Source organism: Saccharomycodes ludwigii, chromosome III, assembly GCF_020623625.1.
Source record: "Saccharomycodes ludwigii strain NBRC 1722 chromosome III, whole genome shotgun sequence".
Taxonomy (NCBI): Eukaryota; Fungi; Ascomycota; class Saccharomycetes; order Saccharomycodales; family Saccharomycodaceae; genus Saccharomycodes; species Saccharomycodes ludwigii.
The window spans coordinates 942,936-969,556 of record NC_060202.1 but is presented as its reverse complement, the minus strand read 5'-3'; the positions used below and the strand labels follow the sequence as shown (position 1 = coordinate 969,556).

At 30.6% G+C, this 26,621-nt stretch overlaps 16 protein-coding genes and 2 non-coding genes across 18 annotated transcripts; 8 read left to right on the top strand and 10 right to left on the bottom strand.

Annotated features, from left to right (window-relative positions):
- Nucleotides 1-8: 8 nt before the first annotated feature.
- Nucleotides 9-1,085, bottom strand: SRL4 (Srl4p; the record flags this gene model as incomplete). The annotated part of the gene is made up of 1 exon (XM_046077372.1): nucleotides 9-1,085. One exon carries the CDS (start codon nucleotides 1,083-1,085, stop codon nucleotides 9-11), a length of 1,077 nt encoding a protein of 358 aa, XP_045935125.1.
- A 528-nt stretch (nucleotides 1,086-1,613) lies between these two features.
- On the top strand, nucleotides 1,614-2,753 carry LUC7 (Luc7p; the record flags this gene model as incomplete). Its single annotated transcript, XM_046077371.1, has 1 exon — nucleotides 1,614-2,753. One exon carries the CDS (start codon nucleotides 1,614-1,616, stop codon nucleotides 2,751-2,753), a length of 1,140 nt encoding a protein of 379 aa, XP_045935124.1.
- A 429-nt stretch (nucleotides 2,754-3,182) lies between these two features.
- SCDLUD_002676 (Nup35/Nup53 family RNA-binding protein) lies at nucleotides 3,183-4,835 on the top strand (the record flags this gene model as incomplete). Its single annotated transcript, XM_046077370.1, has 1 exon — nucleotides 3,183-4,835. The coding sequence occupies one exon, from the start codon at nucleotides 3,183-3,185 to the stop codon at nucleotides 4,833-4,835; it is 1,653 nt and encodes a 550-aa protein (XP_045935123.1).
- A 170-nt stretch (nucleotides 4,836-5,005) lies between these two features.
- On the bottom strand, nucleotides 5,006-6,331 carry NUR1 (Nur1p; the record flags this gene model as incomplete). Its single annotated transcript, XM_046077369.1, has 1 exon — nucleotides 5,006-6,331. The coding sequence occupies one exon, from the start codon at nucleotides 6,329-6,331 to the stop codon at nucleotides 5,006-5,008; it is 1,326 nt and encodes a 441-aa protein (XP_045935122.1).
- A 383-nt stretch (nucleotides 6,332-6,714) lies between these two features.
- RIM13 (Rim13p) lies at nucleotides 6,715-9,057 on the bottom strand (the record flags this gene model as incomplete). Its single annotated transcript, XM_046077368.1, has 1 exon — nucleotides 6,715-9,057. One exon carries the CDS (start codon nucleotides 9,055-9,057, stop codon nucleotides 6,715-6,717), a length of 2,343 nt encoding a protein of 780 aa, XP_045935121.1.
- Nucleotides 9,058-9,701: 644 nt separating this feature from the next.
- RAM1 (protein farnesyltransferase) lies at nucleotides 9,702-11,036 on the top strand (the record flags this gene model as incomplete). The annotated part of the gene is made up of 1 exon (XM_046077367.1): nucleotides 9,702-11,036. The coding sequence occupies one exon, from the start codon at nucleotides 9,702-9,704 to the stop codon at nucleotides 11,034-11,036; it is 1,335 nt and encodes a 444-aa protein (XP_045935120.1).
- Nucleotides 11,037-11,257: 221 nt separating this feature from the next.
- SRP14 (RNA-binding signal recognition particle subunit SRP14) lies at nucleotides 11,258-11,728 on the bottom strand (the record flags this gene model as incomplete). Its single annotated transcript, XM_046077366.1, has 1 exon — nucleotides 11,258-11,728. One exon carries the CDS (start codon nucleotides 11,726-11,728, stop codon nucleotides 11,258-11,260), a length of 471 nt encoding a protein of 156 aa, XP_045935119.1.
- Nucleotides 11,729-12,245: 517 nt separating this feature from the next.
- Nucleotides 12,246-14,147, top strand: SCDLUD_002671 (uncharacterized protein; the record flags this gene model as incomplete). Its single annotated transcript, XM_046077365.1, has 1 exon — nucleotides 12,246-14,147. One exon carries the CDS (start codon nucleotides 12,246-12,248, stop codon nucleotides 14,145-14,147), a length of 1,902 nt encoding a protein of 633 aa, XP_045935118.1.
- Nucleotides 14,148-14,420: 273 nt separating this feature from the next.
- PMT1 (dolichyl-phosphate-mannose-protein mannosyltransferase PMT1) lies at nucleotides 14,421-16,961 on the bottom strand (the record flags this gene model as incomplete). Its single annotated transcript, XM_046077364.1, has 1 exon — nucleotides 14,421-16,961. One exon carries the CDS (start codon nucleotides 16,959-16,961, stop codon nucleotides 14,421-14,423), a length of 2,541 nt encoding a protein of 846 aa, XP_045935117.1.
- Nucleotides 16,962-17,425: 464 nt separating this feature from the next.
- On the bottom strand, nucleotides 17,426-17,497 carry SCDLUD_002669. The gene has a single exon. It is a non-coding gene; the product is annotated as a tRNA-Glu (tRNA).
- An 808-nt stretch (nucleotides 17,498-18,305) lies between these two features.
- Nucleotides 18,306-18,378, bottom strand: SCDLUD_002668. Its single transcript has one exon. It is a non-coding gene; the product is annotated as a tRNA-Lys (tRNA).
- A 294-nt stretch (nucleotides 18,379-18,672) lies between these two features.
- Nucleotides 18,673-19,962, top strand: RPN6 (proteasome regulatory particle lid subunit RPN6; the record flags this gene model as incomplete). The annotated part of the gene is made up of 1 exon (XM_046077363.1): nucleotides 18,673-19,962. The coding sequence occupies one exon, from the start codon at nucleotides 18,673-18,675 to the stop codon at nucleotides 19,960-19,962; it is 1,290 nt and encodes a 429-aa protein (XP_045935116.1).
- Nucleotides 19,963-20,071: 109 nt separating this feature from the next.
- TPP1 (polynucleotide 3'-phosphatase) lies at nucleotides 20,072-20,953 on the bottom strand (the record flags this gene model as incomplete). The annotated part of the gene is made up of 1 exon (XM_046077362.1): nucleotides 20,072-20,953. The coding sequence occupies one exon, from the start codon at nucleotides 20,951-20,953 to the stop codon at nucleotides 20,072-20,074; it is 882 nt and encodes a 293-aa protein (XP_045935115.1).
- A 301-nt stretch (nucleotides 20,954-21,254) lies between these two features.
- On the top strand, nucleotides 21,255-21,794 carry SNU23 (U4/U6-U5 snRNP complex subunit SNU23; the record flags this gene model as incomplete). Its single annotated transcript, XM_046077361.1, has 1 exon — nucleotides 21,255-21,794. One exon carries the CDS (start codon nucleotides 21,255-21,257, stop codon nucleotides 21,792-21,794), a length of 540 nt encoding a protein of 179 aa, XP_045935114.1.
- A 149-nt stretch (nucleotides 21,795-21,943) lies between these two features.
- AIM36 (Aim36p) lies at nucleotides 21,944-22,705 on the bottom strand (the record flags this gene model as incomplete). The annotated part of the gene is made up of 1 exon (XM_046077360.1): nucleotides 21,944-22,705. The coding sequence occupies one exon, from the start codon at nucleotides 22,703-22,705 to the stop codon at nucleotides 21,944-21,946; it is 762 nt and encodes a 253-aa protein (XP_045935113.1).
- A 390-nt stretch (nucleotides 22,706-23,095) lies between these two features.
- MRPS8 (mitochondrial 37S ribosomal protein uS8m MRPS8) lies at nucleotides 23,096-23,572 on the top strand (the record flags this gene model as incomplete). Its single annotated transcript, XM_046077359.1, has 1 exon — nucleotides 23,096-23,572. One exon carries the CDS (start codon nucleotides 23,096-23,098, stop codon nucleotides 23,570-23,572), a length of 477 nt encoding a protein of 158 aa, XP_045935112.1.
- A 213-nt stretch (nucleotides 23,573-23,785) lies between these two features.
- BUG1 (Bug1p) lies at nucleotides 23,786-24,835 on the bottom strand (the record flags this gene model as incomplete). The annotated part of the gene is made up of 1 exon (XM_046077358.1): nucleotides 23,786-24,835. The coding sequence occupies one exon, from the start codon at nucleotides 24,833-24,835 to the stop codon at nucleotides 23,786-23,788; it is 1,050 nt and encodes a 349-aa protein (XP_045935111.1).
- Nucleotides 24,836-25,463: 628 nt separating this feature from the next.
- Nucleotides 25,464-26,513, top strand: GET3 (guanine nucleotide exchange factor GET3; the record flags this gene model as incomplete). Its single annotated transcript, XM_046077357.1, has 1 exon — nucleotides 25,464-26,513. The coding sequence occupies one exon, from the start codon at nucleotides 25,464-25,466 to the stop codon at nucleotides 26,511-26,513; it is 1,050 nt and encodes a 349-aa protein (XP_045935110.1).
- Nucleotides 26,514-26,621: the final 108 nt, after the last annotated feature.

Sequence of the window (26,621 nt, the reverse complement as noted above, 5' to 3'; positions counted from 1 at the left end):
TAAATATTTTACTTCCAAGTATGTTCATTTGATCCAATATTATGCCACAAACTATTTATGTAACCAAATTGCCAAAATTTAACCAAATGAACACATCTTAACAGATAATGAAAAACATCCCAAACTTCAATATACATCTGTCCGCGACGACCATGTTCCAATGCATAGATCACTTGTAGTGCACAAGATTCCCAAAATCTTCTTTCGTCGTTTATATACTGTTTCCAGCCATATAATTCATCTTGGTGCATTTGAGGTAATATAACCAATAATGTTTTCACATTATAATATCCATCTTTGTTCCTTTCATCCTGTTCATAGGTCAAACTTTGATGAAATTGGTTCAATCCTGCTTTTGATGCTGCATAGAATCCTTTAAATGCAGCTGGATATGTTCCTAATATTTGTGAAACATTTATAATATACAACGACTGATGATTATTATAATGATTTAATACATATTTTGTAGCAATAATAATATTAGTTAGATTACTCTGCGTAATTTTATGAAATTTTTCAGGGTCACCTAGATATATTGAATTATTCTGATATTCACTCAGCTGGTGGGATTTAGGATATTTATATGGAAAAATATGATACCCTTCATGAACATTATTAATTAAGACATGGATATTACTACTGATCTCTTTTACTTTTGCTAAAGATTGTAATACCTTTTCCTTATCACTAAAATCATCACAAATAATATGAAAATAATTTTCAAAGTCTTTTTTTCGCAACTCTTTGTCACTTAACCCTGTTTTATTTATAAACACTTTGGGTTCTAATCTGATACAGTTGTGTTCATCATATGACTGTTTAGGATTATAAACTGTAGTTGCAAAGTTTTTATCTATGTTTATTAGTTTAATATTCTTTGTGAAAACTAAATCTCTGCACAAATTGAATCCAAACATGTTGGAGAAGCCACCTATAATTAAAACATAATCATTCTGCTTAAGTTTATTTGCCGATCCTCCCGTTATCTCTTCAAATGTTTTGTTTGTCAGACTGTATATTTTGTTACATACGCCTGCCAAGATTTTTTCGCTAAAGCTGTTGGGAATTGTATTCTTTTTATTCATGTTTTCAATACTTATTGTTGGAGATATTAATGGAAAAATAATTTTTTTTTTTTTTACTGTTATTTATTGTGATAAAAAGTAATAACATTTGGTTACAAAACTTATTGTACTTTTTATAACATTTACTTTTTGTAATTGTTATAGTGATAATAATAATAATAATAATAATAGTAATAATAATTATATATATATATATATATACATTTTTTATGTGTCAGTGACACAAACTGGTAATTTTTTCCACTAGAAAAATAATCTTTGTTATTGATTTTAAAAAAAAATTTTTACAAAATATTACAAATACCGAAGTATCAGCGTACAGGACTATTCGGATTAATATATATATATGGTTGTTTCTTTTTAAGTTAAAAAATAAAAATAAAAATAAAAATAAAAATAAAAGGGTCCTTGTTTTCTACTAACAATAATGAACCTAATTCAGTGTTATTAGATAAATATACCTTCTATTTTATAAAAAGAAAAGAAAGAAAGAATAAAAAAAGACAGTCAACTAAGTAGGAAATCACCATGAAGGTCATATACAGTGATGCTGAAGAACAACATAAGTTTATTGAACTTTTAATGGGCAAAGGAATGTTATCCAAAAATATTACACCGTTAAATCACAAATATAGTCATGGCAAAAATCAATTAGAACATGTTGTAAATGACCATAAAATATGCAAAAGCTTTATAGTAGGGCAATGCCCTTATGAATTATTTAGTGGTACTAAACAATATTACGGACGGTGTCCACAATATCATATCCCTAAATATAGACTTTTATACAGAAGAAAATATGGCAGTGATTACACAAATAACATTCTATTAACTGGCAACATCTCTAAAGATAGCATCACCAAGGACAACACTTATATTCTCGAACAAAAAATATTTATTGAAATGAATAAAGAATATTATAATTTATTGACCAGATTTTTAAGCGAAAGTGACCAAACTGTTCAGCATGCTTTACAAAGCTTAGAACAACACACTAAGGAGGAACGTGAGAAGATTTTAGAGGCAACTACTGAATTAGATAAAGTAGATGAAACTATTGGTATCATGTTGCAAGAGATTGAGACATTAACGGAAAACAACGAGGTTTCTCGAGCTTTGCTTCAAAGTGAGAAATTAAAGCTGTTGTATCAAAGGAGAGAACTGGTTAGCAAAAAATGTAGAGAATTTGCAAATAATGTAGGTCAAAGCGCACAGCAGAAATTGCAAGTATGTGAAGTTTGCGGTGCCTTTTTGAGTAGACTAGATACCGATAGAAGATTGGCTGACCACTTTTTGGGGAAGGTGCATTTAGCTTATGTTAAAATGAGATCAGAACTTGATAGATTGAACTCAGTCTTCCAAAATATGAATGTAGATATTAAAAAATTGAACATGGAAAGTCGTACTACTAGACAATATCAGAACGGGATTATTAATAACAATGCTAGATATCCTACTGCTATGCCACAAATTTACAAGCAAAGAACCAGCAGGTCTAGGTATAATAATGTTAAAAGTACCAATGATTTCGCATTCTCTCCAAATCATGAAAAAACAACAGTGATACCTCCACCATTTTCTCAAGGCCAGATACGTTATTTATCTAGAAATTTTAGAAGTCAAAAACAGCACCCCTCTCCCTCCCATCAAGAGCCATTAGGTTATTAGTTAAAAGCATCAAGTTCTTTGCTACATGCGCAGGGGCGATTGTATATATCTACCATCATTCTCCGAGAAATATAAAAATTGGTAGTTTGTAAAGAACAAAAGAAAATTAAAAGAAAAAATTTTTTTTCCTTTTTTTTTTTTAAATTTTTATGTTTTTTACACAGAAACACTCGGATAATATTTATTATATATAACCCGTAAAGAATTAAATAAATAAATAAATAAATAAATAAAAATAACAATAATCGTAATAATATTTTTTTTTTTTCTTTTTTCGTTTTATTTTCTTTATGATTTCTCATTTAAATGGCATTCTGTTCAATAACTTGTTACTTATTTAGTGCGAAGAGTAGATAATAGTATTAAAGAAAAAAGAAAAAAGAAAAAAAAAAAAAAAGAAACTCAATTCTCAAATACTGCCAACCAATTATGTTCAATTCTTCACAGCCCCAAGTATCAAGCATTCCTTCTTTTACAGCTACTTCAAATAACTCCAATAATGTCGGTTTATCGTATGGGCAACCACAGCAAGGATATCAATTTACACCAGCTGCACAGACATTCAATCATACACCACAGTCCCAAACATTGCAGCTACCGTTCCAACAACAGCAACAGCAGTTTAATGTGCAACAACAACCACAACAAGTTGCGCAACAACAACAACAGTTACCACAACAGCCATCGTGGTTTAGTAATCCTAAGAAAAGAGCTATCCCACAAAATATTGTCAAAAGATCAAGTAAGCCATATTCTGAGGATTCTGGAGCAGTCATTCTTTCATCTTCAGGTTCATCTAAAACAGCTAACTCTACTTTTTCTGGCAGCAAAGGTCCATTTGGCTCGATTTCTTTTGGCTCCAAAAAGGCAAACTTTGCCCCCTCGGGAAATGCGATTTTATCCTCAAATACTACTCGCAACAACTCCTCTTTCTATGGTGTAGGTAACTCCTCGCCTATTTTATCAGCTACAAATAATGCTTCAGCTATGTCATCCTCTGCCATAAATGGGGGTCTGTTTGATTCTACTGATGCACCACCATCTAAATCCTTATTTGATTGTGAACGTGAGGATGAATTTGGTAGTATTTCTATGGCTCCTACAGCAGCATCAAGTGGACCATTTTCTTCAACTACCAATGCTGGTAATAATGGTATTAGTAGTAATAAATTTAATACAATGAGTAGTAGCAGTAATGTATTTACCAGAGATGATAATGTCCACTCCGCTAATTCTAGCGAGAGTAGCGCAAATATAAATAATGGCAAATTGTCTTCGACAAGCAAAAGCTCCCAACCAAAGTACTATGCAATTATTGTTTTTGGATATCCGGAATCTATTTCTAATCAAGTAATTTCACATTTCAGTAAGTTTGGTAATATCTTGGAAGATTTTGAAGTTTGTCGTGATGAAAATTCCTCTTTAAAACTAAAAAGTAGTGTTAACAACAACAACAATAATAATAATAGTAATAATAATAATAATAATACTAATAATAATAATAATAATAATAATAGTGATGGTTCAAATTATGGAAGAAAATATCCGATATATGCAGGTAATGGATGGGTGAAAATAACATATGATAATCAAACGGCTGCTATACGTGCATTACAAGAGAATGGGACTATTTATGGTGGGACTTTATTAGGATGTGTTCCTTACTTTAAAGATGTTATCGAAAACTTGGCTCAATGTAAAGTCGATAAAGTAATGGATTCGAATACAGGTATTCCTTCTATAAGTAAAAAGTCACAAATATTGAGTACTGATAAAGAACATATTAATGATAACAACGGTAACGATAATAAAGCCAGTGAAGTTACAAATGCCCCTTTGCAGCCTTTATTGGGGAAAAAATTAGAAGTAAAAGATGGTAAGAATTTGTTTGTTCGCAATACATCAGACTTCCATTACAATGGAGATGGCATAAAATATAATAATAACGGTGAAGTTGGACATGGTGCGATATTTAAGACTTTGGAAAATAATTTACAAAAAGATATAGAAATTATCTCCCATAAAAAAACCGGTCTCACAGGGAAATTAAATAATTGGTTATTTGGTTGGGGTGAATTATAAAACAATGTGAAAAAAAGACATGATTTACATTTTTTTTTCTTTTTTTTTTTTTTTTTTTTTTTTTCCCACTGTTAATATTAATGTATAGTATAAACTAAGTTATTATCGTCATTAAACACTTATTATAAAGCTAGTATAAGTTTTTTTTTCTCTTTTTTTTGCAATAATCTTTATTTTTTTGAAATGTAGGTTCTGACTGACGATTTTCTTAGCTTTTCAAAATCACCAGCATTCTTATTAAACTTTTCGTATATCAAATCACCAGATAGTGCATGAGTTGTAACAATGTTATTTATTTTTTTCTTGGTAATGAATTTCTCGCCGTTTAAATGATTGAATGGTTTGAAAGATGCAATAAAATTGTCTGTTCCGTCTAAGTTTGTGTTTACCATTGCATCCTGATACACTGGATGAATAACATTATCCCTATATTTAATATTGGTTTCTTCTAGTAACGCGCTAGATAATACTAACTCGTCTTCTATTCGGGATTCATATTTAACAATTAATAGTTCATAAAAAAGATATTGGTTCAAAACAATAGCAATAAAAGATAGAAACGAAGTATCAGAAAAAAATAAAAATACTACGACTATAGGATTAAAAGATGTGAATAATGAAGTTGTAAAGGGTGAAGGTGACCATTTGTATAGTTGATAGTAATATTTTTTCTCTTGCTTGTTTTTGGAAGTGGCACCAAGGCCCGAAGGACTGTTTTCATCTTCAAAATCATCTTCCTTATATGAAGCTTGTGTAAATCTGCTAGGTAATAAATATGTCAACATATTCCATGGGGTAAATCCCGATTCATTATCTAAATATTGATAACTTAAATCGACCAAGGACTTTTTAACTACATGCGATGAGTTGGGAGCTCTTTTGAAATAAAAAATGGAATATTCTTTGGTTGAAGCAAATAAAAATTTAAAAGTGGTCATAAAGTTAATAAGGATCAATAAAAAAGTTAAAAAATTTAAAAAAGTGTTCAGAGCTTTTAAGTACCTATAATGCCAATGGTCATTGATTGAATTAATAAATGTGGGTAAATTATTATGTGCAAAGTGATTTTGGCTATCAGGGGAATCCATAAATCGTTGAAAATAATCATATTTTCTTAAAGTATCACTTCTGGAAAAATCAAAATAGTCTCTTGATGAAAGTTTAAAATAATTTGGCTTTATTAAATAATCTTGTAATAAACGTATGCCATAATATGTAAACGTGAAAACATTGCCTATAAATATTGCTGTATTCGGAAGCTTCTTGTCCCAATCCCTAGTGACGAGCCATTCGTGGATAGAAATATATATATCAAACGGAGACATCATTTTAAACTGGGGAAGGAAGTTGAATAAAAAAAAATTGGGTTTGATATTTGTAAATCTGTTGCATTTTTCATTTACAGTATCGAAAATATGCTCCGCAAAGTTGTCTTTATCTTTAGACGCAGTGTCTTCTAATTCAATACGCTTATCTCTATTGATCCATATTGACATGTTTATATTAAGGCTTCTATGGAGTTTACTAGTACTTGTATCAGAGGGTAGTTTCACCTGAAATAATATGCTGTTGCTTGTTAATTTAAAAGAAAATTTTTGAGGGATTAATGTGATAAGCTATTGTAAATACAGATATCTTAGAGGTGTTTTTAAACAGGTGGATATTCTTATTAAAAAAATAGAAAAAAGGGTAAATTTATTTTAAAAAGAGCTGTGTTAATTTATTAAATATCCGTTACCTTAAAAAGTATAAGCCCTAAAGTTGGGCATTTAAACATTAGAAAATAGGGAAGGGGGGGCAGGGGGCGGGATACATAATAAATGGCATTCGGGTACTTGAAAAGTTATGGAATAAAAATGCTGCTATTTTTTTTAGATTATTAACTTATTTCACATTGCAAAACTCTGAGCTCATATAATGATCCTATCTCCATGATATAATAATAATCTTTATAAGTGTTTATATCATCTTCTATATTCAGCTTTACGGTAATATTGTCGATTTGTTTACGTCTATGGTTAATAACAATGTTACTGGCAGTACATCTATTTAACCTTACCATGCCATTTGGGAATAATAAAGAATCTTTCTGATTTTTCGAATTGATTACAGTAAATGACCACTTAATATCACAACCAACATTATCCATATTTTCGATACCACCTTGATGCATTTTTTCCTTATATAATCTTAAATTCCAAGTGTCAGGCATAGTATTCATTTTTGATGTAAGTTTCACTTCAAAGGAATAACCTTTATTATTTTTTTGGCAAATGGCAAAATTTGATGTACACTTTATTGTTGTTTTAAATATACCACCATGGTAGTTATAATATTTTGACAAAGTCATTGCAGCAGCCAAATTGCTGCTTTCTTCCACTATCAATTTAAATTTCTCTCCAATTTGCGAATCTAATGAACTGCAAACTATTTTATAGGTACTGTTAACGTTTAATAATAGATTTGATACAGTGGAAACATTTAATAGGTAATCATGTTTCGGTATTAATGGTTTAGAAAACTCAAAATCGTTGATGTGAAAAATTTGTAGATTCACGTACTTTTCAGTTTTAACATTTTCGGAAAATAAACTTATGTTTATAGTAACATTGCCATTTTCCGTTTCAGTTGATGATTTTTTAATATTCAACTTAAAAGTTGTATTTTTACAGTAAGTCGAGGTATTTAATGGTGCATTAATCAAAAATATATCTTCTATAGTAACTATATTTGGAAAAATAAATTTTTTTATTTCAATATCCAGTAGTGAATATGCATGCACAGTAAAAGAAGCGGTTATATCGGAATAACAACAGGCCTTTAACAAATTGTCGTCAATTATTCCCGTTTTAATTAAATAAAACCCTGTATTATTAATTTCTTTGATATTTAGTATTTCAGATGTTATACTATCAAAGAGCTCTAGTGTGCAATTTCCTGGGTTGTCATTTAAATGACGTTCTAAAAGTAGATATACTGTGTTTTCTTGTTTCTTTGGGGCCAGTTGTCTTTCGGTGACTTTGTTTCTAATAGTAAAACAAGGTTTGGAGGAACGATCGTATCGATATCTATTACAATCTTGTACGTTGTATCTGAAATGGAATTTCTCATGTCTACGGAAAAGTTTTTTATAATCCCAATTAACATATAAAGTGTCAAAAATATCCACGACATCTTGCCATTCACTAATGCTTATAATTTTATCAGGATACAATGGATCCACAATGTCTAACTTTTTATTTCTCGATTCAACATTTACTATTGAATAATCATGATTGGCCTTTAAGTTCCAAGTTTTATTTTGGAAACTAAAATTATTTTCAGAAATACCCAATGCAAGGGTGCAACACTTACTATTAAAGTATTTTTCCACCAAATCCCATTTAACCGTGTTGATTTTTCTAAATTCTGGTATAAACCCGGATAGTAGAAAGGTATCGATCCCCGTATTTGAACCTGTGCTATCAAAGGAGTTATATTTGAGTTTCAAATACGCTATTTCTAAAATTTTATGGTTAAAATTTGAAGAGTTTAATGTCAATTGTTCACCACTCCTATCCGTAGGTATTTGAGTGGTATCAATACAAACCAATCGAGAATCTGATCCGTTAAAATAAAAGTTTATTAGGTATTTGAATTGACAGTTTCTTACTTGACAAACTGGGGGATTATATTTATCTTTATAATAATTTTTAAGATTAATAAGAGATGTTATAAAAGAGCAATCACTAAGGTCTGGATTCTGTTGTAATGGTATTCCTTCATATCCATCAGTTTCTATCTTTAATGGCGAACTGAAATTGTATTTCGGATTATGTGTAGCTATGCTTTGCGAATTAACTATTTTCGGCACAATTCCGCCAGTTTCGTTAATATTTATTGGTGGATAGATGTTTTGTTTGTATTTAGAACTTAGCCATAGAAATTTGTCCTGTGGTTTAATGTCCGTTAACATTTTAATAATCGATTCTTTTAAAGCTATCGGGCAATTCCCATCACTTATGCCGTCATCAGCAGTTTTCGAGAATAATAATTCTTTAATCCTGTCTGCTAAAATATTTGGTTGTTGTTGTTTTGGGTTAATTGTTGTGTAGACATTCCATCTTAGATCATTGATAGCTCCGCATAGTTGACATTTTTTTTTATTGGCATTAACGTTACTATTATCATCATTATCACATGATTGATTAACGTTGCTTCCAAATGAAGTTTGTTGTTCCATAATTGTTTTAAAGATGCCAATTATTAAAAATAGATTGTATTTCTTCTGATTTGCAAACAAAGGAACGTTGTATTTGCCTTTACAGAAAAAGGGGGAAGTGATTAACAGCAAAAAGTTTTTTTTTTATTTTTTTTATTTTTTTTAATTTTTTTTTTTAAAAAAAAAAGAAATAGATTTTATTTCCTAATTCAAGCGTAACAATTAATTAATATTTTGTCTACAATTTGGAAAGTAAAAAATTATATACATACATTTCTCTCCTTATTGATTTTTTAAAAGTATCCATTACATTAACTTTGTTAAGGCTATCAAGAGCTGCATCTTTTTTTTTATAAAACTTAAAAGAAAGTCTGTAATTCAGACAGAAATTGTACCATAGATATAATATATATATATATATAAGCAAAGGAAAACCGCCTCTCTTTATCCTCAAATTTTCAACTGACTTTAATTCTTTTTGCTTCTCTTTTTTTTTTGCATTTTTTTGCATTTTTTTTTTTTTTTGTCTTTTTCTGTCTTTTTTTGCATTTTTTTTCTATCATCTATTATTGCATATATATATATATATATACTTTCCATTTTTCCTAAGAATTAAATTTACGTTAATTAATTAATTTCATTGTTATTGAATTTTATTTTGCATAATGCTTAGTTATAATGATCAAGATAACGATAAGCGCACTCGAAAAAGATTCAAATATATCAACACTGTTATATTAGGACGTAAAAGAGACCCGATTATTCAAATAACAACATCAGAACCGGAAGTAATAAACATGTGCAAGGAACTGCAAACTGAAACAACAATCGCCAGAAACAAAGTCTTGGACAAAATTTATGAATGTTATAATAACAGTAATGGTACCAGCAAGAAATACAACAAGGAGGAGATTGAACTAGACCCTTCATATCATTTACCATATTTGGAATTATTCCTAGATAATGATTTTCCACCTCATATGGTAGCATTAGACGCTGCACATCCATGGCTAGTTTATTGGATATGTAATGCATATAGAATATTAAGTGAGTCACCATTGCCCCCCGCGATCAATTTAAAAATAAAAAATAAGTTCTTTCCACCATTGTTAACAACGCTTAAGAAAGCAGGCCCTTTTGGAGGTGGCGTAAACCAAATACCTCACGTGGTGGCTAACTATGCTTCCATCTTGTCGTTAGGTCTAACGGATTCCCCTGAAATCTGGTCTTTGATAGATAGAAAAGCAATTTACGAGTGGTTTTTAAAATTAAAGTTACCTAATGGCTCGATATCCACCTCAGAATCTACTGGTGAGCATGATGTAAGATCAATTTATTGTTGTTTATCTGTGGCGAGCTTATTAAACATTTTGACGATGGAGTTGGTTGAAGGTATGTTAGATTTTTTAATAAATTGTCAAACTTTTGAAGGTGGGTTTGGTGGTTCTCCCGGTGAGGAAGCTCATGGTGGCACAACTTTTTGTGCATTGGCTAGTCTAGTTATACTGATACCATTTTTGTATCCAAATAAAGTATTGGATGATTTTATTGATGTAGATAATTTATTACGATGGTTAAGTGCTAGACAGCCCAACGAAGAAATTGGGTTAAATGGCCGAAGTAATAAATTGGTCGATGGATGTTATAGTTTTTGGGTTGGTGGGTCAGCTGCTATTTTGGAGTCATTGGGATATCCATTTGTCATAGATAAAAGTGCATTAAGAGAATATATTTTAAGATGTTGTCAATCAACAGAAACCCGAGGGTTCAGGGACAAACCTGGAAAACGACCTGATTTTTACCATACCAATTATGTTTTATTAGGATTATGTTGCTGTGATTCTGTATTTTATACTAAAGATTCTAACCCACTTAATTTTGTATCTAGGATTAAGCCAGGCAACAAAGATAGAGGAGTTGCCGCTATCAATCCGGTTTATGCCTTAACTTGCGAAACTACTAGGAATATGTATGAGTTTTTCAAAAACTTTTCAAATTAAATAGAAACTTTTTAAACTTTATTCATTTCCTTTTTTTTTTATGTTTACCATTTATATGTATTCAAAGGGGGAAAAAGAAGAGAAAAAGTACTTAATTGATATACTTTTTTATAATGAAGCTACTACAGAGAAGTATTTAACATAATATACACACACAGAAGGGGAAAAGGAAAAAGAAAAAAAAAAAAAAAAAAAAAAAAAAAAAAAAAAAAAAAACTTATTTAATTCTTTTTAGCTATTTTAGTCTTTTTATTGGTAGTTTTTTCATTTTTATGACTCTTACTCTTTTTCTTCTTTCTTTTGCTTAACCCAACCATTCCAGATTTAATACATGAGGAGTACCTTCGCCAAAATAAGTCTAGATCATTGGGATCTACAATTGTAGAGACTTTAATCTTTTTATTATCTCCATAACTATCACTCGTCTTACCTGCACCCATAGTGGCTCTTATTAAAATTTTATATGTTGACTTACTGACTGTACCACTTTTAACGGTTTTAATTGTATTAGACATTTTAGATACATCGTATTTAGAGTTTCTTGTTGAATCAAACTCCAAAGGCTTAGTAACCTCATCTTTAACAACCAATCTTTTCATTGTCAAACGAACATTTCTCTTTAGGGTGTTTGCGGTTTTGAATAATTTAGATACTTCAGATAAAAATTCATCAATATTTAAATGTTCGGACATCCTGGGTAGTTGTATAGCTTGTTTATTTTGATCCAGTATGTATATATATTGATTATAGTTTTGCAATTAAAATTGAACCAGGCTTCGTCGTGATACATTTTTAATACTAACAACAAATTAAAAAAAAATTGTGAAACGTATGAAAAAAAAAAAAAAAAAAAATTGTTATTAAATTTCTCGGACAATATTCTTTTCTCGGATTAAATAGAAAATTTGTTCCTTTACATTTTTTTTCATTTTTTTGCCTGTTTGACGCTTCGGATATCTCCCTCCGTTGCCAGTCCCCTTTTCTGCTGTTGTTATCGTTATTAACAGAATATCAACAAATATAAAATAAGATCTTATATAAATATAATCTTTATTTTTTTTTACTTTTAATCAATACCATTTCTAAAAAGGTTTTAGCACAAATTTGAAAGGGTGCACAAATAAAATAAAAAATTAAAAAAAAAAAGAAAGAAAAAAGTATTATAATAAAGGGTAAAGAATCTCACTATAAAATTATATATTCATAAACATGGTATCACCAAATAAACAACAATTAATTGCATGCTTTATTGGTTCCAATTTAGTAAGTTTGGGTGCAGGTACACCATATTTATATTCCTTTTATGCTCCACAATTATTATCAAGATGTCATATTCCGATTAGTCAATCATCAACATTATCATTTGCAATGACTCTAGGATCATCTGCCATGGGATTTCTAGTGGGCCTTGTCATTGATAAAGTCGGTCCACAATTATCCTGCTTCTTGGGCACGCTTTCTACATTTGTAGCTTATTATATCCTGTATTACTGCTATAAAAACGCATTGTCCCAATTATATTTGATATCTTTTGCCTTAGTATTGGTAGGTTATGGTTCTGTATGTGGCTTTTATGCCGCTGTTAAATGCTGTGCAACTAATTTTCCTAAACATAGAGGTACTGCTGCTGCCATGCCCGTAGCTTTATATGCATTAGCCGGTATGCTTTATTCTAGTTTTTGTAAATGGTATTTCGATGGGAATATTTTAAATGTTTTTCAATTTTTAATGCTTGGTTGTTCACTTATGATATTTGTGGGTTGTTTCACTTTGAAAATATACGAAAATGAAAAACTTGCCCCCACAAATACAATACAGTGTCAAGAAAATCGTAGCAACGATGGCGGTGCAAGAGCCCTTTCCGGAAATCAGGGCAAAAATAGATCATCAGTTTACGAAGCATTGGTTCAACAGCCTGCTTCAAGTGCAAATATTTTATCATCCTCATCTAGCACAACATCCAAATCGACTGAACCTATTTTAATTAAATCTGATAGATCCGAATCAGCTATTTGGTCCAAAGAATTGGTTGGTTCTTTGGCTTTTTGGGGCTGGGGTAAAGTGAGGGACTCACCATTGTCTACCCCAAGAAGCTCATTTTCTTTTGATCCTCAGCAACCTACAGCTTTGCTTCCTTCCGTTGAACATAATACATTCAATGTCGCTGGCAGTGCTAATAGTGGTTCTATTCACATAGGAGGACAAGAAGGGAATTCATTGTTAGAGGTACAACAGCAACAGACAGAGCTCAATGGAAATGCTAACCATATATCCGTGGTAACTTCTCCAAAAACTATACAAGAAGTTCATGATCATTCTTCAACCAGAGATTTACCTCTGTTCCAGATTCTAAAAAGCTCAAAATTCATATGTTACTATATTATATTAGCAACATTGCATGGTATTGGACAAATGTATATATATTCGGTTGGTTTCATTGTTGCTACGCAACTAGCGTCGCATCCGGACTATAACTTAAATCAAGAATCAATCCAGTCATTACAAGTTTCCATTATTGCGCTTAGCTCATTTTTAGGAAGATTATGTGCTGGTCCCTTATCCGACATGTTGGTGAAAAAATTTAGAGCCCAGCGTAAGTGGTGTATTTTCTTGGCCTGTATGTTGACTGCATGGACAAGTATTTATATAACTCATGACAATTCGATGGTTCATGTTGATGTCGGTGGTAGTGGTATGGGAACTCCCGAATTTGTGTCCAGAGTATCTATCTCCAGTGTTTTGTTTGGTCTGGCATTTGGTTTTACCTTTGGGACTTATCCTGCAACCTTTGCTGATGCGTTTGGTACAAAGGGATTTTCCACTATTTGGGGTTTGGCTACTACTGGAGGTTTGTTTACTGTGAAAATATTTAGTTCTCTTTTTGCAAATGATTTAGACTATAACGCTAGATTGGGCGCAAATCCAGATCCAGGAAATGGTGCTACAAATGACGTTTGTAGGATTGGAGGAGGATGTTATGCTCACACTTTTAGAATCACATGTATTGCTTCTTTTTCGGCTGGTTTATTAACTTTGATTATGATATGGACAAAATTCAGAATCAGATTAGCTAAACTGAGAAGGTTTAGGGAACGTCACAGTTCTGTATAGACTTGTATTTCAGATATGGATTGATAATTAGAAAATCTGTTTTTTATTTTGTGATACGTCACCAACAAAAAGTCATTGTGCCAGTAATCGGAACGTATTTTTTTTTTTTTTTTTTTTTAAAAAAATAATAACAAAATAATTAGAGCAGTATATAAATATATATATATTTATATATATATATATATGTTTTTGAAATATAAAAAATAAAAATAATTTAAAAATAATAATTTGTCTTTTTTTTTCCTTCTTCTTCTTCTTCTTCCTTGTTTTCTCTTATTGGGCTACATTTTTTTGCTTTTCAACTTTTACAATGGAGCCTTCTTGTTTCTTCAACATTTCAATAGCAACTTTAGGATCTATTTCATTGCCGGCTTGATCAATAAATTTTTTTGGATTGTTATCACCTAGTACAGAATCTAAATCGATTGGCTCGTCATTTTCTTTAACAGTAGTGGTCTCCACAATGATATTGCCATTAACTAGATTATCAGTTGGTGAAACACTATTGACTAAAGTGCCAGTTGGTTTACTCAATTCCAAGTTATCATAATCAGTCAAGTTAGCTAAATAATTATCGCATGCATAATCCCATCCTTTAAACCATTGATTGGCAGAGCACGAACTTTGAGTATCTGGAGTACCATATCCCAAGGCTTGGTGTTTAATAAAAAAGTATACAACTGCGCTGGTGAAACAAACGACAACCGCATTGCCAACAAATCTGTAAGCTTGGTGTTTGTTTGGCAAATATGTTACTAACAAATTTAGCAAGTGAGCAAAAGCCATAATACCGAAATAATAAGAGGGCAAGTAATGATGCAAAAATAATTGACGACCCATCAAGAAAAATGGAACATAATGTAAAGTCCAACCCAATAAGTAGTGGAAAGACTGAATATGGAAATTAATAACTTCCTTATTAGTTGGCAAACCATATCCCAATTGATATCTGATCAATTCGGTGAACAAAATTACAGCAAAAATGGCAACAGTGGCTGTAGTTAGATACCACATAACGGCATTACCTAGTAAATAAACTTGTCTATGGTCTTTGGACCAATAGCTAATGCCACGAGTTAAAAATGGCCATGAGAATGGTTGGGATTCATAAACATGGGACTCTGTCAAACCATTATTAATAGACCACATCTTTTTATGAGACTCAATAGTTTTTTCCAAAAAACTTGGGGTTGGGTAAGAAACTCTTTCAGCATCAGCTGGCAACAATGGATTTTCATTATTTTCAACATACCATAGAGTTAAAGATGGTAATCCCTGGGTGGCACAAGTAACTTCTTGTTGACCAACTTTTGGTAATTTCACATCATGTGAAAACAATAGACAACCAGTCATAGCATGTCTTAGTCTGAATTTAGTTTGAATAGCTCTAACGCGTTCTTGTGCAGGGCCTGGAACAGAGGCATCTTTATCGATTTCAACAATAAAATCATCATTTCCATCACCGGCAAAGCCTTCAAAACCATAACAAGAAACTTCTTTTTGCCAATCAGCATTTTCGGAAACAGGTGGCTTATGGTCGTGAGAATGTAATCTATGTTGAGTGCTAACATGCTTCAACTTAATCTTTGTTCCGTCAGTGATGTTTTGAAAAGAAGTTGGTACTACATTAGGTTCATCATATAATTCGACCAACCAATCATTATTCATGTCTAAGTGTGGGTACAATGTTATTTGTTGTTGCTCAGAACCACTTTCATAAGGAATGTCATGAGAATGTAAATAACCGCCCATGGTATTGACATGGCGGATAGTTATGGTAGAACCCACACCAACATCAGCCAAAATGTTTTTTGGGATTTGATTGTTTATCAAGGTTGATCTAAAGGCTGAAGAAAAAAAGCTGGATGCTTCAGAATCATATATCAGTGTCTGGAAGTGAATATAAAACGAAAATAAATAGATAACCAATGGAATGCCCAGTAATAGGGAGGCTAACAAACCTGCAGATTTTATGGTTGCGCAAACTGGCCTGTTTAAATCGCCAAGCATAAACCATAATTTCAAGGCACATAAGACACCAACCCATGAAATAGTAAATAATCCGACCCATTTAGAAGATAAAGATAAGCCTAATGCAATACCACAGCAAATTAAACTTTTGATGGCCTTAAATGAGGTTTCATTATATAACTCAAATCTTTTGTAAGCATAAGCAGCAGCAGCAATGAAACAAACCATTGGAGAATCCAATAAAATATAACGAGAAATGGTAACAAAGGCATTTTCCAAAATAAAACAAAAGGAAGCCAAAAATGATATCCAAGGTTTAACACCAGAACAACGTAAAGTCAAATACATGAACAAAACAGTCAAGGATCCACAAATACCTGCAAAAAACCTCATTGCAACATAAGGAGTGGTACTTGGGAAGAAATCCCCAATATTTTCAAAATCAAAGTCACCGCGGAAACCAGCTAAACTGCCAACACCAGCAAACAATAATTTAGCCAAAGGTGGATGAACATCAAAGAAAAAGGATCCCCTAATATATTTAGATGCAAATTTACCAAAATGGACTTCGTCGAAAACAACAGAATCCGGATAGCTCAAATTATATAATCTGACAAATAAAGTTATACCCATCAACAAAGCGATTCCAAACCACTCGACAAGGCTGTTTGGAGTACGTAATGCAGATATTTTTTTGGGAGGAGCGGTTACAATAAAGGGTCTTTCTGGGCCCTTTTTAAAATCAAAATCTACAACTGGATCATAGGTTAAGGTATATACATTGTCTTTATTTTCCTTTGCTGAAGAAATATTATTCTCCTTTGAAGTCCTGTTTTTAGACATTGTCGTTTTTTTTTTTTTTTTTTCCTATTTAATCTTGCTATTCTTATTTATATGTTGCTTTATGTGGATTCGTGTTGTTATAGAAGAGAAAATCGAAATAAGAGATTAAAAAAAGGAAAACTTCTTGATATATTGATTATGATTAGTGTAAAATTGTCAGGAAGAACATCTAACGTTTCAGTCTTAGTTTATATTAGCGGTAAAAAAGAAAAAAAAAAAAAACTTCTATCTGCTGGGAAAAGAAATGGTAAAATAAATAAATAAATAATGCGTTGTTCAGTTCTGAACAAAATTGGGGAAAAAGAAAAAAAATAGCTGAAAAAAAAAATATTTGAAGAAAAAAAAAAAAAAAAGGTTTGAAATCGAAATATACAAAAATATGAATCATTTTGTACGCAATAAATACGTATTAATATGTTGATTATCAACATATGCATAACATACAGAATAAATAATATAACTAACTCCGATACGGGGAGTCGAACCCCGATCTCCACGGTGAAAGCGTGATGTGATAGCCGCTACACTATATCGGACAAATTCATGAAAACAAATCACGTGTCATTTTCCATTACTTATAGTAGCCATGAGTTCGGATTATGGTACTTAATTTTTTTTGTTCTATTTAGGTCTTTATATATAATAAAGATTACTTAAAACTATAAATTAATCACTAAGAATGTCTTTCTAAAACATTTTTCCCCTTTGTACTTTTTCCTAATTGTTCTGGCTTTCATTTTTATTTTTATCATTCCCGTTGTTGGTTCTCATTGAATTTAAATAGCAATTTATTGTTAATTGTGATAACTAATCGTAATACGTATTAATTAGCATTTCATATTACAACAGTCATTGTCATGAAGTGGAATAGTGTTCTTCCCACTTCGTACAAAATGTAGAAATTGCCGAAAGTATGGAAATTATCGTAAAAAAAACCCCCCCCCCTTTCTTAACGGACAACAACGAAACATTGAAAAAGAATAAGATATATGACAAACAGAAGGCTAAAAATAAATTGTATATAGAGAGGTGATTAATTCAAGAGCAAATTAGTAATTTAAAATATGTAAGTTATAGTTTTTGTGGTTAGCAATATATAAAAAGACAAGCAACAAAATATTAAATTAGCTTATTGACCTTTTTTTTTTGTTATATATACCACTCGCGTTATAACAGAAATGGATTACACGTATATATAACACTATTTTTATCACTACTAATATTTATAATGCTGTACTTAAAAAAAAAAAAAAAAAAAAAAAAAAAAAAATGCTGTTAATCAGTAACCTTAGGTCTTAAGGCTCAGGTAACAACAAAAAAAAGTTATAAAAAAAGTAATTGAAAAGCCCTATACGGGGATCGAACCCGTAACCTTGTGATTAAGAGTCACACGCGCTACCGATTGCGCCAACAAGGCCTTTCTGAAATTTCCAGAATAATAATCTTGTGTCATTTTTCTTATAGTTACTTGCAATAAAAATAAATCATTTGCCATTTTATTGATTATTTTTTTTTTTTTGCCACCAAAAAAAAAAAAAAAAAAAAAAAAAATATACATATATCAAAATAACATAAAATAAAATAAAGAATAGAAGGATTAAATAATATTATTCATTTAAAAAGGTTTTTTCCAACTTACTGGCAAGTTATTAATAATTGCAATTAAACAAAAAAAGGGCGTCTTTAAAGTATACGGTAATTTGAAAACAAAATGAGCACTTTAGAACAAGCCACTAAATTTAAACAAGCCAAAGATTATCAAAATGCTGAAAAACTGTTTATTGAAATATTTGAAAAAAATGAACAGCAATTGAAACAAAATGATTACAAATTGTTTAACAGATCTAAAATTCTACAAGAACAAGAGCAATGTATCTTAGAATTAGGTGAATTATATGCCGAAACTAAGCAAAATAATAAATTAAGCAATTTGATTAAGAATGGGAGAATATTTATGATGGCTTATGCAAAAAGTAAGATTTCAAAAGTTTTGAAATCGTTAATTGAGTACTACGATAAAATTCCAGATTCTATTGATGACCAAATTAGCATCTGTAAAGATTGCATTGAATTTGCTGTTCAAGAAAAAAGAGTATTTTTAAAGCATACTTTGTCAATTAGATTAGCTACATTGTATTACAACAAACAGCAGTTCAAACACTCTTTGGAATTGATTAATGGGTTATTGAGTGAATTCAAGAAATTGGATGATAAATCATCTCTAGTTGATGTTCATTTATTAGAAAGTAAAGTATATCACAAATTGAGGAATATGCCAAAAGCTAAAGCTGCTCTTACAAGTGCTAGAACGGCAGCCAATTCTATTTATTGCCCTTCTTTAACTATTGCCGAATTGGATTTAATAAGCGGTATTTTACATTGTGAAGATAAAGATTACAAAACTGCGTTTTCTTATTTTTATGAAGCGTTTGATACTTTCCATGAATCCAAGACGTCTTACCAAAAAAGCTGTCAAGTTTTAAAATATATGCTACTTTGTAAAATCATGTTGAATTTATTGGATGATATTAATTCTATTTTGGACGCCAAATATACCAAGGATACATATCAATCTCGAGACATTGACGCAATGAAAGCTGTGGCAGAGGCATATTCTAACAGGTCTTTGTTGGATTTTAATAAAGCTATGAAAATGTACGAACCAGTCTTAAAAAGTGATCCGTTGATTAGATCACATTTGAACGCATTATACGATGCATTATTGGAATCAAACTTGTGTAAGATTATTGAGCCATTTGATTGTGTGGAAATATTTCATATTTCTAATTTAATTGGTTTAGATATCGTGCAAGTTGAAGGTAAACTATCTCAAATGATTTTGGATAAAGTTTTTTATGGTGTTTTGGATCAAGGTAATGGTTGTTTACACATATATCAAACTCCTCAGTTAGATGCTACTTATGATTCATCTTTAGAATTAATTGGTAATTTAAATAGGGCCCTTGATCAATTATTTGATAAGGCCAGTTTATTGAATTAATGAGAAGGGTGGGAGAGGAGGAATTAGGACTGCATCTTTGTATTTGTGCTAACTTTTTTTTTCTTTTTTTTTATATAACAAGTATATATTATATTTATCTGTCGTTGTTTTATTTTAAAAATTCCTCTGGTAAAATAAATTTAACATTTAAAGATTCTGAAAATTTCTTGTCTGAATCTGAAAAATCACAATCTCTCCCAGCAGCATCACCACAATAATATTCTAAAGACATTTCAGATTTGTTCAGATCTTTTTCTCTTGCTAGGACATCGTTACAAAATGACTCAAACATACCAATGTTGGGCTTCCTCATTGAAGCAAAGAATAATTCAGTAGCTGAGTCTTTTTGGTTATTATTTTTGCTATTGACGTTGCTTTTTTTTAGTATTTTGTTCCCAGAGTCACAATTACCATTTCCAATATTTTTTTTGTTTTTAAAGGATGCGGGCATTTTTGGTGCACAATATATCCAAATTTTACTGACCAAATTGGCATCTGCATCATTTATAACTTTTAATACATTGGTTAATTTATTTATTAAATTAATGCAACTTTTAGAGTTCTGTGGTTCTGCGACTACACCGCCCTGGTTTGAAAAAATTACAATCGCAATGTTTCCATCATTAACTTTATTAAGTTCCAGTAATTTATCCAAAGTTGTTATTTTCTTGGCCGATATTTTATATTTTTCAGCCTCAGAAATAGTATCATTTGTAATGGCAAAGTCTCTTTTTAAAAATTCCCAGTCCGTGGGATGTCGACCAAATCTGGATTTGGACTTGGGTTGAATTAATGTTGAATCTAAATCAAACCCATAATATTTTATTTTTGCGGATGTTGCTATTTTGGGTTTTTCTTCGGAAATTGTAGGAATGAATTTAATTAAGTAAGGTGAAATGATTAAAATATGATGATTATCAATGATCCTTTTAGTTGTTTTGCAATTTTTGATCATTGACATATTATTATGTAATGCGTAATTTTCTATCATTGGGTCGAATTGACGGTATTTGGCCTTGTTATTTATCAAAAATAGCTAAGTCAAAAGGAAGAAGGGGAAAAAATAAAGAAAAAAGAAGAAAGGAAAAAAAAAAAAAAAAAAAAAAAAAAAAAAAAATTAATAATAATATTGCGTTTATAGATATGTGGAAATTATGTTTATTGTTGTAAATGGAAACTACACAAAAAATTGTTATAAAGACAAATATAAACATGTTTTAATCAATTTATTGTCATTCAACAGCTTGTCTATAAATAGAGACTGTTACTGTAAAATTGTACCTTATTAGCAAATGAGCTCCTCAAATTTTGGAAGAAGAACCTGGGATAGAGATCAATATTTAGAAAATAGAGATAAAGCAGGGGAAGAGGCTCAAAAAATTTCACAAGAACAATTAGAACAATTGAAGTTAAAATATACCGGTAATAATGATAAGCTTTTAAATTCCCAATTGCATGATATAAACAAAAGACAATTCACTGGAACGTCATCAGCATATCAAAAACAAAGAAAAAAAATTGGATTTCATTGTGAGCTTTGTAATTTAACGTTTAAAGATACTGTATTATTTGCAAACCACTTAAATGATATGGGTCATAACATAAAGTATAAAAAATTATTTGGGGAGGATTTGGTTCAAGACAAAAGAAATAATGATGATATACCTATAAGGGAATTTGAACAGCTTTTACAAAAATTGAAACAGCAATATGATAATAATAAGAGGGAGATTATGGCCAAAAAGACAGACAAAGATGGGGGGAAAAATTATCAAATTAATAAGAATGGAAACAAAGTTAAAAAAATTATGGGCTTTGATAAATTTAGATAAAAAAAAAGGATTTCCTTCACAAACATTGTTAAAATATCTATGTGAATATATACATTTATTTACATGTTTTATTAATATAGATCAAATACAACCCTATTAAGTAATCTTCTAAGTCATTCTTAGTGAATCGCATAGGTTTTCTGGTTACATTAAACTTTTGTGACTTTATTAACCGTTTCATAATATTGAATAACATCTTCGTTAATGGAGGAAGAGTCAGCTAAAACACCTGTGACGTTAGCAACTTCATTTTCAAATTTAATACTATCTTTGACTGACTTAGGAAATGCCAGTATATAAATCTTTTTCTTATTGGATAATTTTTCATTATAAAAATGTTTCATATATTTGCCTATCAACATGCATAACATACCTTGTGGTAAAGTTTGTGCCAAGTTGCCTGGATCATTACTGTTAGCAGCGTAAATTTGATTTAAAAATGCCTCGTATTTACTTGCGGTATTGGTTCTGTAAAATTCTACAACGTCTTTTGGATCAATAACAGCAATTGTATTGTCTTTTTGTGAATTTGGAACGTTTTTTGGTATCATATTTTCAGCAAATGGAACAAAATATATTGGAGAAATTGGAATACCTTCGAAAAGTTGGTGTTGGCGTTTCAAACCATTTATTACGTGCTTATATTCATCTTCGGTGAAATTATTTTTAGGTTTATGTTTTTCAATGGAGTCAACTGCTTTGACAAAAATAGCTGTACCTATTAAGGCAATCAAAAAAATTTTCTTGAAACCAGGTGCATCTATATTATCCTTATACTTTGGTTTTTTAACATTTTGTGAGTGTGGCTTGTTGAATCTAGAAATGGAGGAAAAGTTTGCTTTGCACAATTTTGGTACAAATGAACGCAATATGTTATTACTACGATATATGATAGAATGTGATCTAAGCATTTTAGTATATGGTAGATAGCACTTTTTTTCTTATTTTTTTTTTACTTGTGATGTTAATAAAAGACTTGGCTGAAATAATGAATTCTCAGTCATCAAATCACAAATAAACTGCAAATGGAAATTCTATATATTATCTTCGTGGATAGTGACCAGAACTTGACTGTACAAGTGTTTTGTGCGTATGAAAAGAGGTTAAATTATCAAATTTTTCTCATTTTTTTATTTATTTTTTTTATTTATTTATTTTTTTTTTTTTTCCCTTTCTTCATTTTCTTTTTTCTATCCAATTATAACTCTTTACCGTTAATATTGGGCAAGGGGAAATATTAACTATTGAACAACTTGAACTCTGTAATCATTAATAGATACTAACAACCAAAAATTAAAACTATGTCCCTAGTCCATTTAGCAAACGTATGTTCACATCTACAAAACTGCACCCGAGTTAGATTGTCTTTAACATCAATTCCATACACAAAATTGCATTTGCAAGTTGCATACAATTTATATAAGCACGGTTTTGTATCTTCATTACAAAGAGGCTCCACAAAAGGTCCAGACGTTGTATCAGTCGAAGTAACACCGGATAATATCTCTACTAGAAGGCTATGGGTCGGGTTAAAATATAGAGAAAATAAACCAGTTCTAAGTCAGTTTGGTTTGATTAGTAAGCCCAATTTAAAAATTATATTGGATCATTCTGATTTGACTAAATTATGTAGTGGAATTTCCATTAGAAAAATTAAGCCATTACAACCTGGTGAACTGATTTTGGTCAAGGACATGAAGAACAACGTAGTTTTGGATATCAATGAAGCTATTGCCAAAAGAAAAGATAACGTTATGGTTTTATGCAGAGCTAAATAGCAATGGTTACTAGCGTCACTAACGCTTTGCATTTATATAATTATAGTCTAAATAATAAAATTCATGTACATATAATATATATATATATAAGACATGCGTAACAAAAATTGTATATAATTAGTTGTTTAAAAAAAAAAAAATAGTCAGTAAGTATAAATAGTAACAACAAAAGGAATGTATAAGCTTTTGCAACAGAAACATAGGTATGAGAAGTTAAAATTCTACGATTGGACCTGAACCTATAGATCTCCAAGTGGTCATATCGACGTTCCACTCTTTCCACTTAGCAAACATTAAAGATCTATCAACAGGCGTAGCAGATCTCACAGAATCAGTAGCGTTATTCTGAGCTTTTTGGCCATTATTAAATGAAGAAAATTGTAAGTTTAATGGTAATCCGTTGTTTACAACTTGTTCTGTCTGTTGTTGCTGATTTAACTGTTGTTGCAGTTGTTGGTTTAGTTGTTGTTGTTGTATTAGAGCTGACTGTGTTTCTTTTAGTGTATCTTCAGTGGATTGTAAGTTATTTTGTAGAGTTGTAACTTCGTCCTTTAAATCATCAATGTTGGTCTCCTGCTCCATATTATGAAACTTTAATTTCTTCAGTTCTTGTTCTAAAGCTTTGATTTTTTCTTTTAAATCTTCTAACTCATTGCTTTTTTTTATAGATGTCAGAAAATCGTCATTGTCATTGTGGGCACTATCAGGAGTTAAAGCTTGATTAGAAGAAACTTCAAATAAATCAGTAGCACCGTTTTTGTTTCGATCTGTTGTTTCGGACATGTTGTCTTTGTTTTCTATTGTAGTATTCCTTTCATCCTCTTTCTTTTCTGATGTAATAAATGATTCATTTTCTTCCCCTTCTTGTGTGATAATTTTTTCATCGTCTTTCATCTCTGGTGTAATAATTGTTTCACTTTCTTTCTCCTTTGGAGTAACAATTGTTTCAATTTTATTCTCTTCCCCTTCAGTCAATTTTTCTCTTGGTTCCTCCTCCTGGATCGACACTCTATTTTTTTTGGCATCATTTTCAGTTGATTCATCATCGACCAGAGTATGATCAGGAGTATTCTCTACTGATTTATCATCACCAGTGCTACTGTTATTATTAGCAGTAATAATATCCTTCTTTTTATTTTTAATTTTTTTATTTTTTTTTTTATTTTTCAAAGCCTCAACTTTTTTTCTAGCTTCTTCCAACTTCTTTAGTCTTTCTTGTTCTTCTAAACTTATAGAAGAATCTTTACTTTCTTCTTCAGCCATCGTGTACTAATTCTTTAAATATCTTGATTTTGTCTACTGTCAATTGTTAATAATTTAGTAAATGAAAAATAAAAATTTCTGTATATTTTTTTTTTGTTTGATAAAATAAATAGTAATGTTTCCCATTTTCACAGATAACTGATAACTCGACTGTTACCAAAATCAGTCCGAGTTAATATGCTTTCGGTAATCACCAGCTTTCAAGTGTTCGGATATTGCCTTTAAATGGGAAATAGAAAATATTAACCAACATTTTTTTTATTTTTGTTAATAAACAAAAATGCTACGTTATTTTCTAATTATTCTGATAACATGGCAGTAAAGTATCCGGGTAAACTAAAATGTTGAAATAAATTATTGTCAATTATATTTAATTTTTGTACCTGTGGAATTTTCTAGAAAAGCGAAACAAAAAAAAAAAATAAATAAATAAAAGACAAACAAGCAAATGAAAAGAAGGCGCAATGACAAGATTTAAAAAAAAAAAAAAAAAAGCTTACTTATTATACTACTTTGCATACAATTTTAGTCAAAAGATTTAAAAAAAAATTTTTTTCTTTCACTTTAATTTATCAGCATTCAAGCACAAATCTAATACATCAATATACAAGTACTGAGAATACAAATCATGGATTTAATTGTTCCCGCTAATTTATCCTCGTTAATAAATTCTTCAACCCATAGATGGGTTTTCGTCGGTGGCAAAGGTGGTGTTGGTAAAACTACCAGTTCATGTTCCATTGCCATTCAAATGGCATTGGCCCAACCACAAAAACAGTTTTTGCTAATTTCTACAGATCCAGCTCATAATTTGAGTGATGCCTTTGGTGAAAAATTTGGTAAAGATGCTAGAAAAGTTAGTGGAATGAATAATTTATCGTGTATGGAAATTGATCCATCTGCTGCACTAAAAGACATGAATGATATGAATGTAGGTGGCGAGAATGGAGGTGCGGGCGGTGAATTGGGTGATTTTTTGAACAATGGAGCATTAGCTGATATTACAAATGGTATTCCAGGTATTGATGAAGCATTGTCATTTATGGAAGTTATGAAACATATTAAGAAACAAGAAGAAGGTAGTATTAATTATGACACTGTCATATTCGACACTGCTCCGACTGGTCACACTTTAAGATTTCTACAATTGCCAACCACTTTATCTAAATTATTAGAAAAGTTTGGTGCCATTGCTGGTAAATTTGGACCAATGTTAAATTCACTAACTGGAGCAGGAAATGTGGACATAACTTCAAAGATGAATGATTTAAAACAGAATGTGGAAACTATCAAACAACAGTTTACAGATCCTGATTTGACAACTTTTGTTTGTGTTTGTATTAGCGAATTCTTATCATTATATGAAACGGAGAGATTAATTCAAGAATTGATTTCTTATGATATGGATGTTTCTTCAATTATTGTGAACCAATTATTATTTGCTGAATATGATAAAGATCATAATTGTAAGAGATGTCAAAGTAGATGGAAAATGCAAAAGAAATATTTGGACCAAATTGATGAATTGTATGAAGATTTCCATGTTGTGAAGATGCCATTATGCGCTGGTGAAATTAGAGGTTTAAATAATTTAAAGAAATTCTCCCAATTTCTAGTTCATCAATATGATCCCATTAAAGATGGTTCAGTTATTTACGAGTTGGAGGAGCAAGATTAAGTATTATACGTTTTGGATTGTGATCTGTATAGTAGATGAGTTGTAAATTTTTTTTCATTTTTATTTTTATTTTTGTGTTATTTTAATGTATATGTGGGGTGTGTGCGT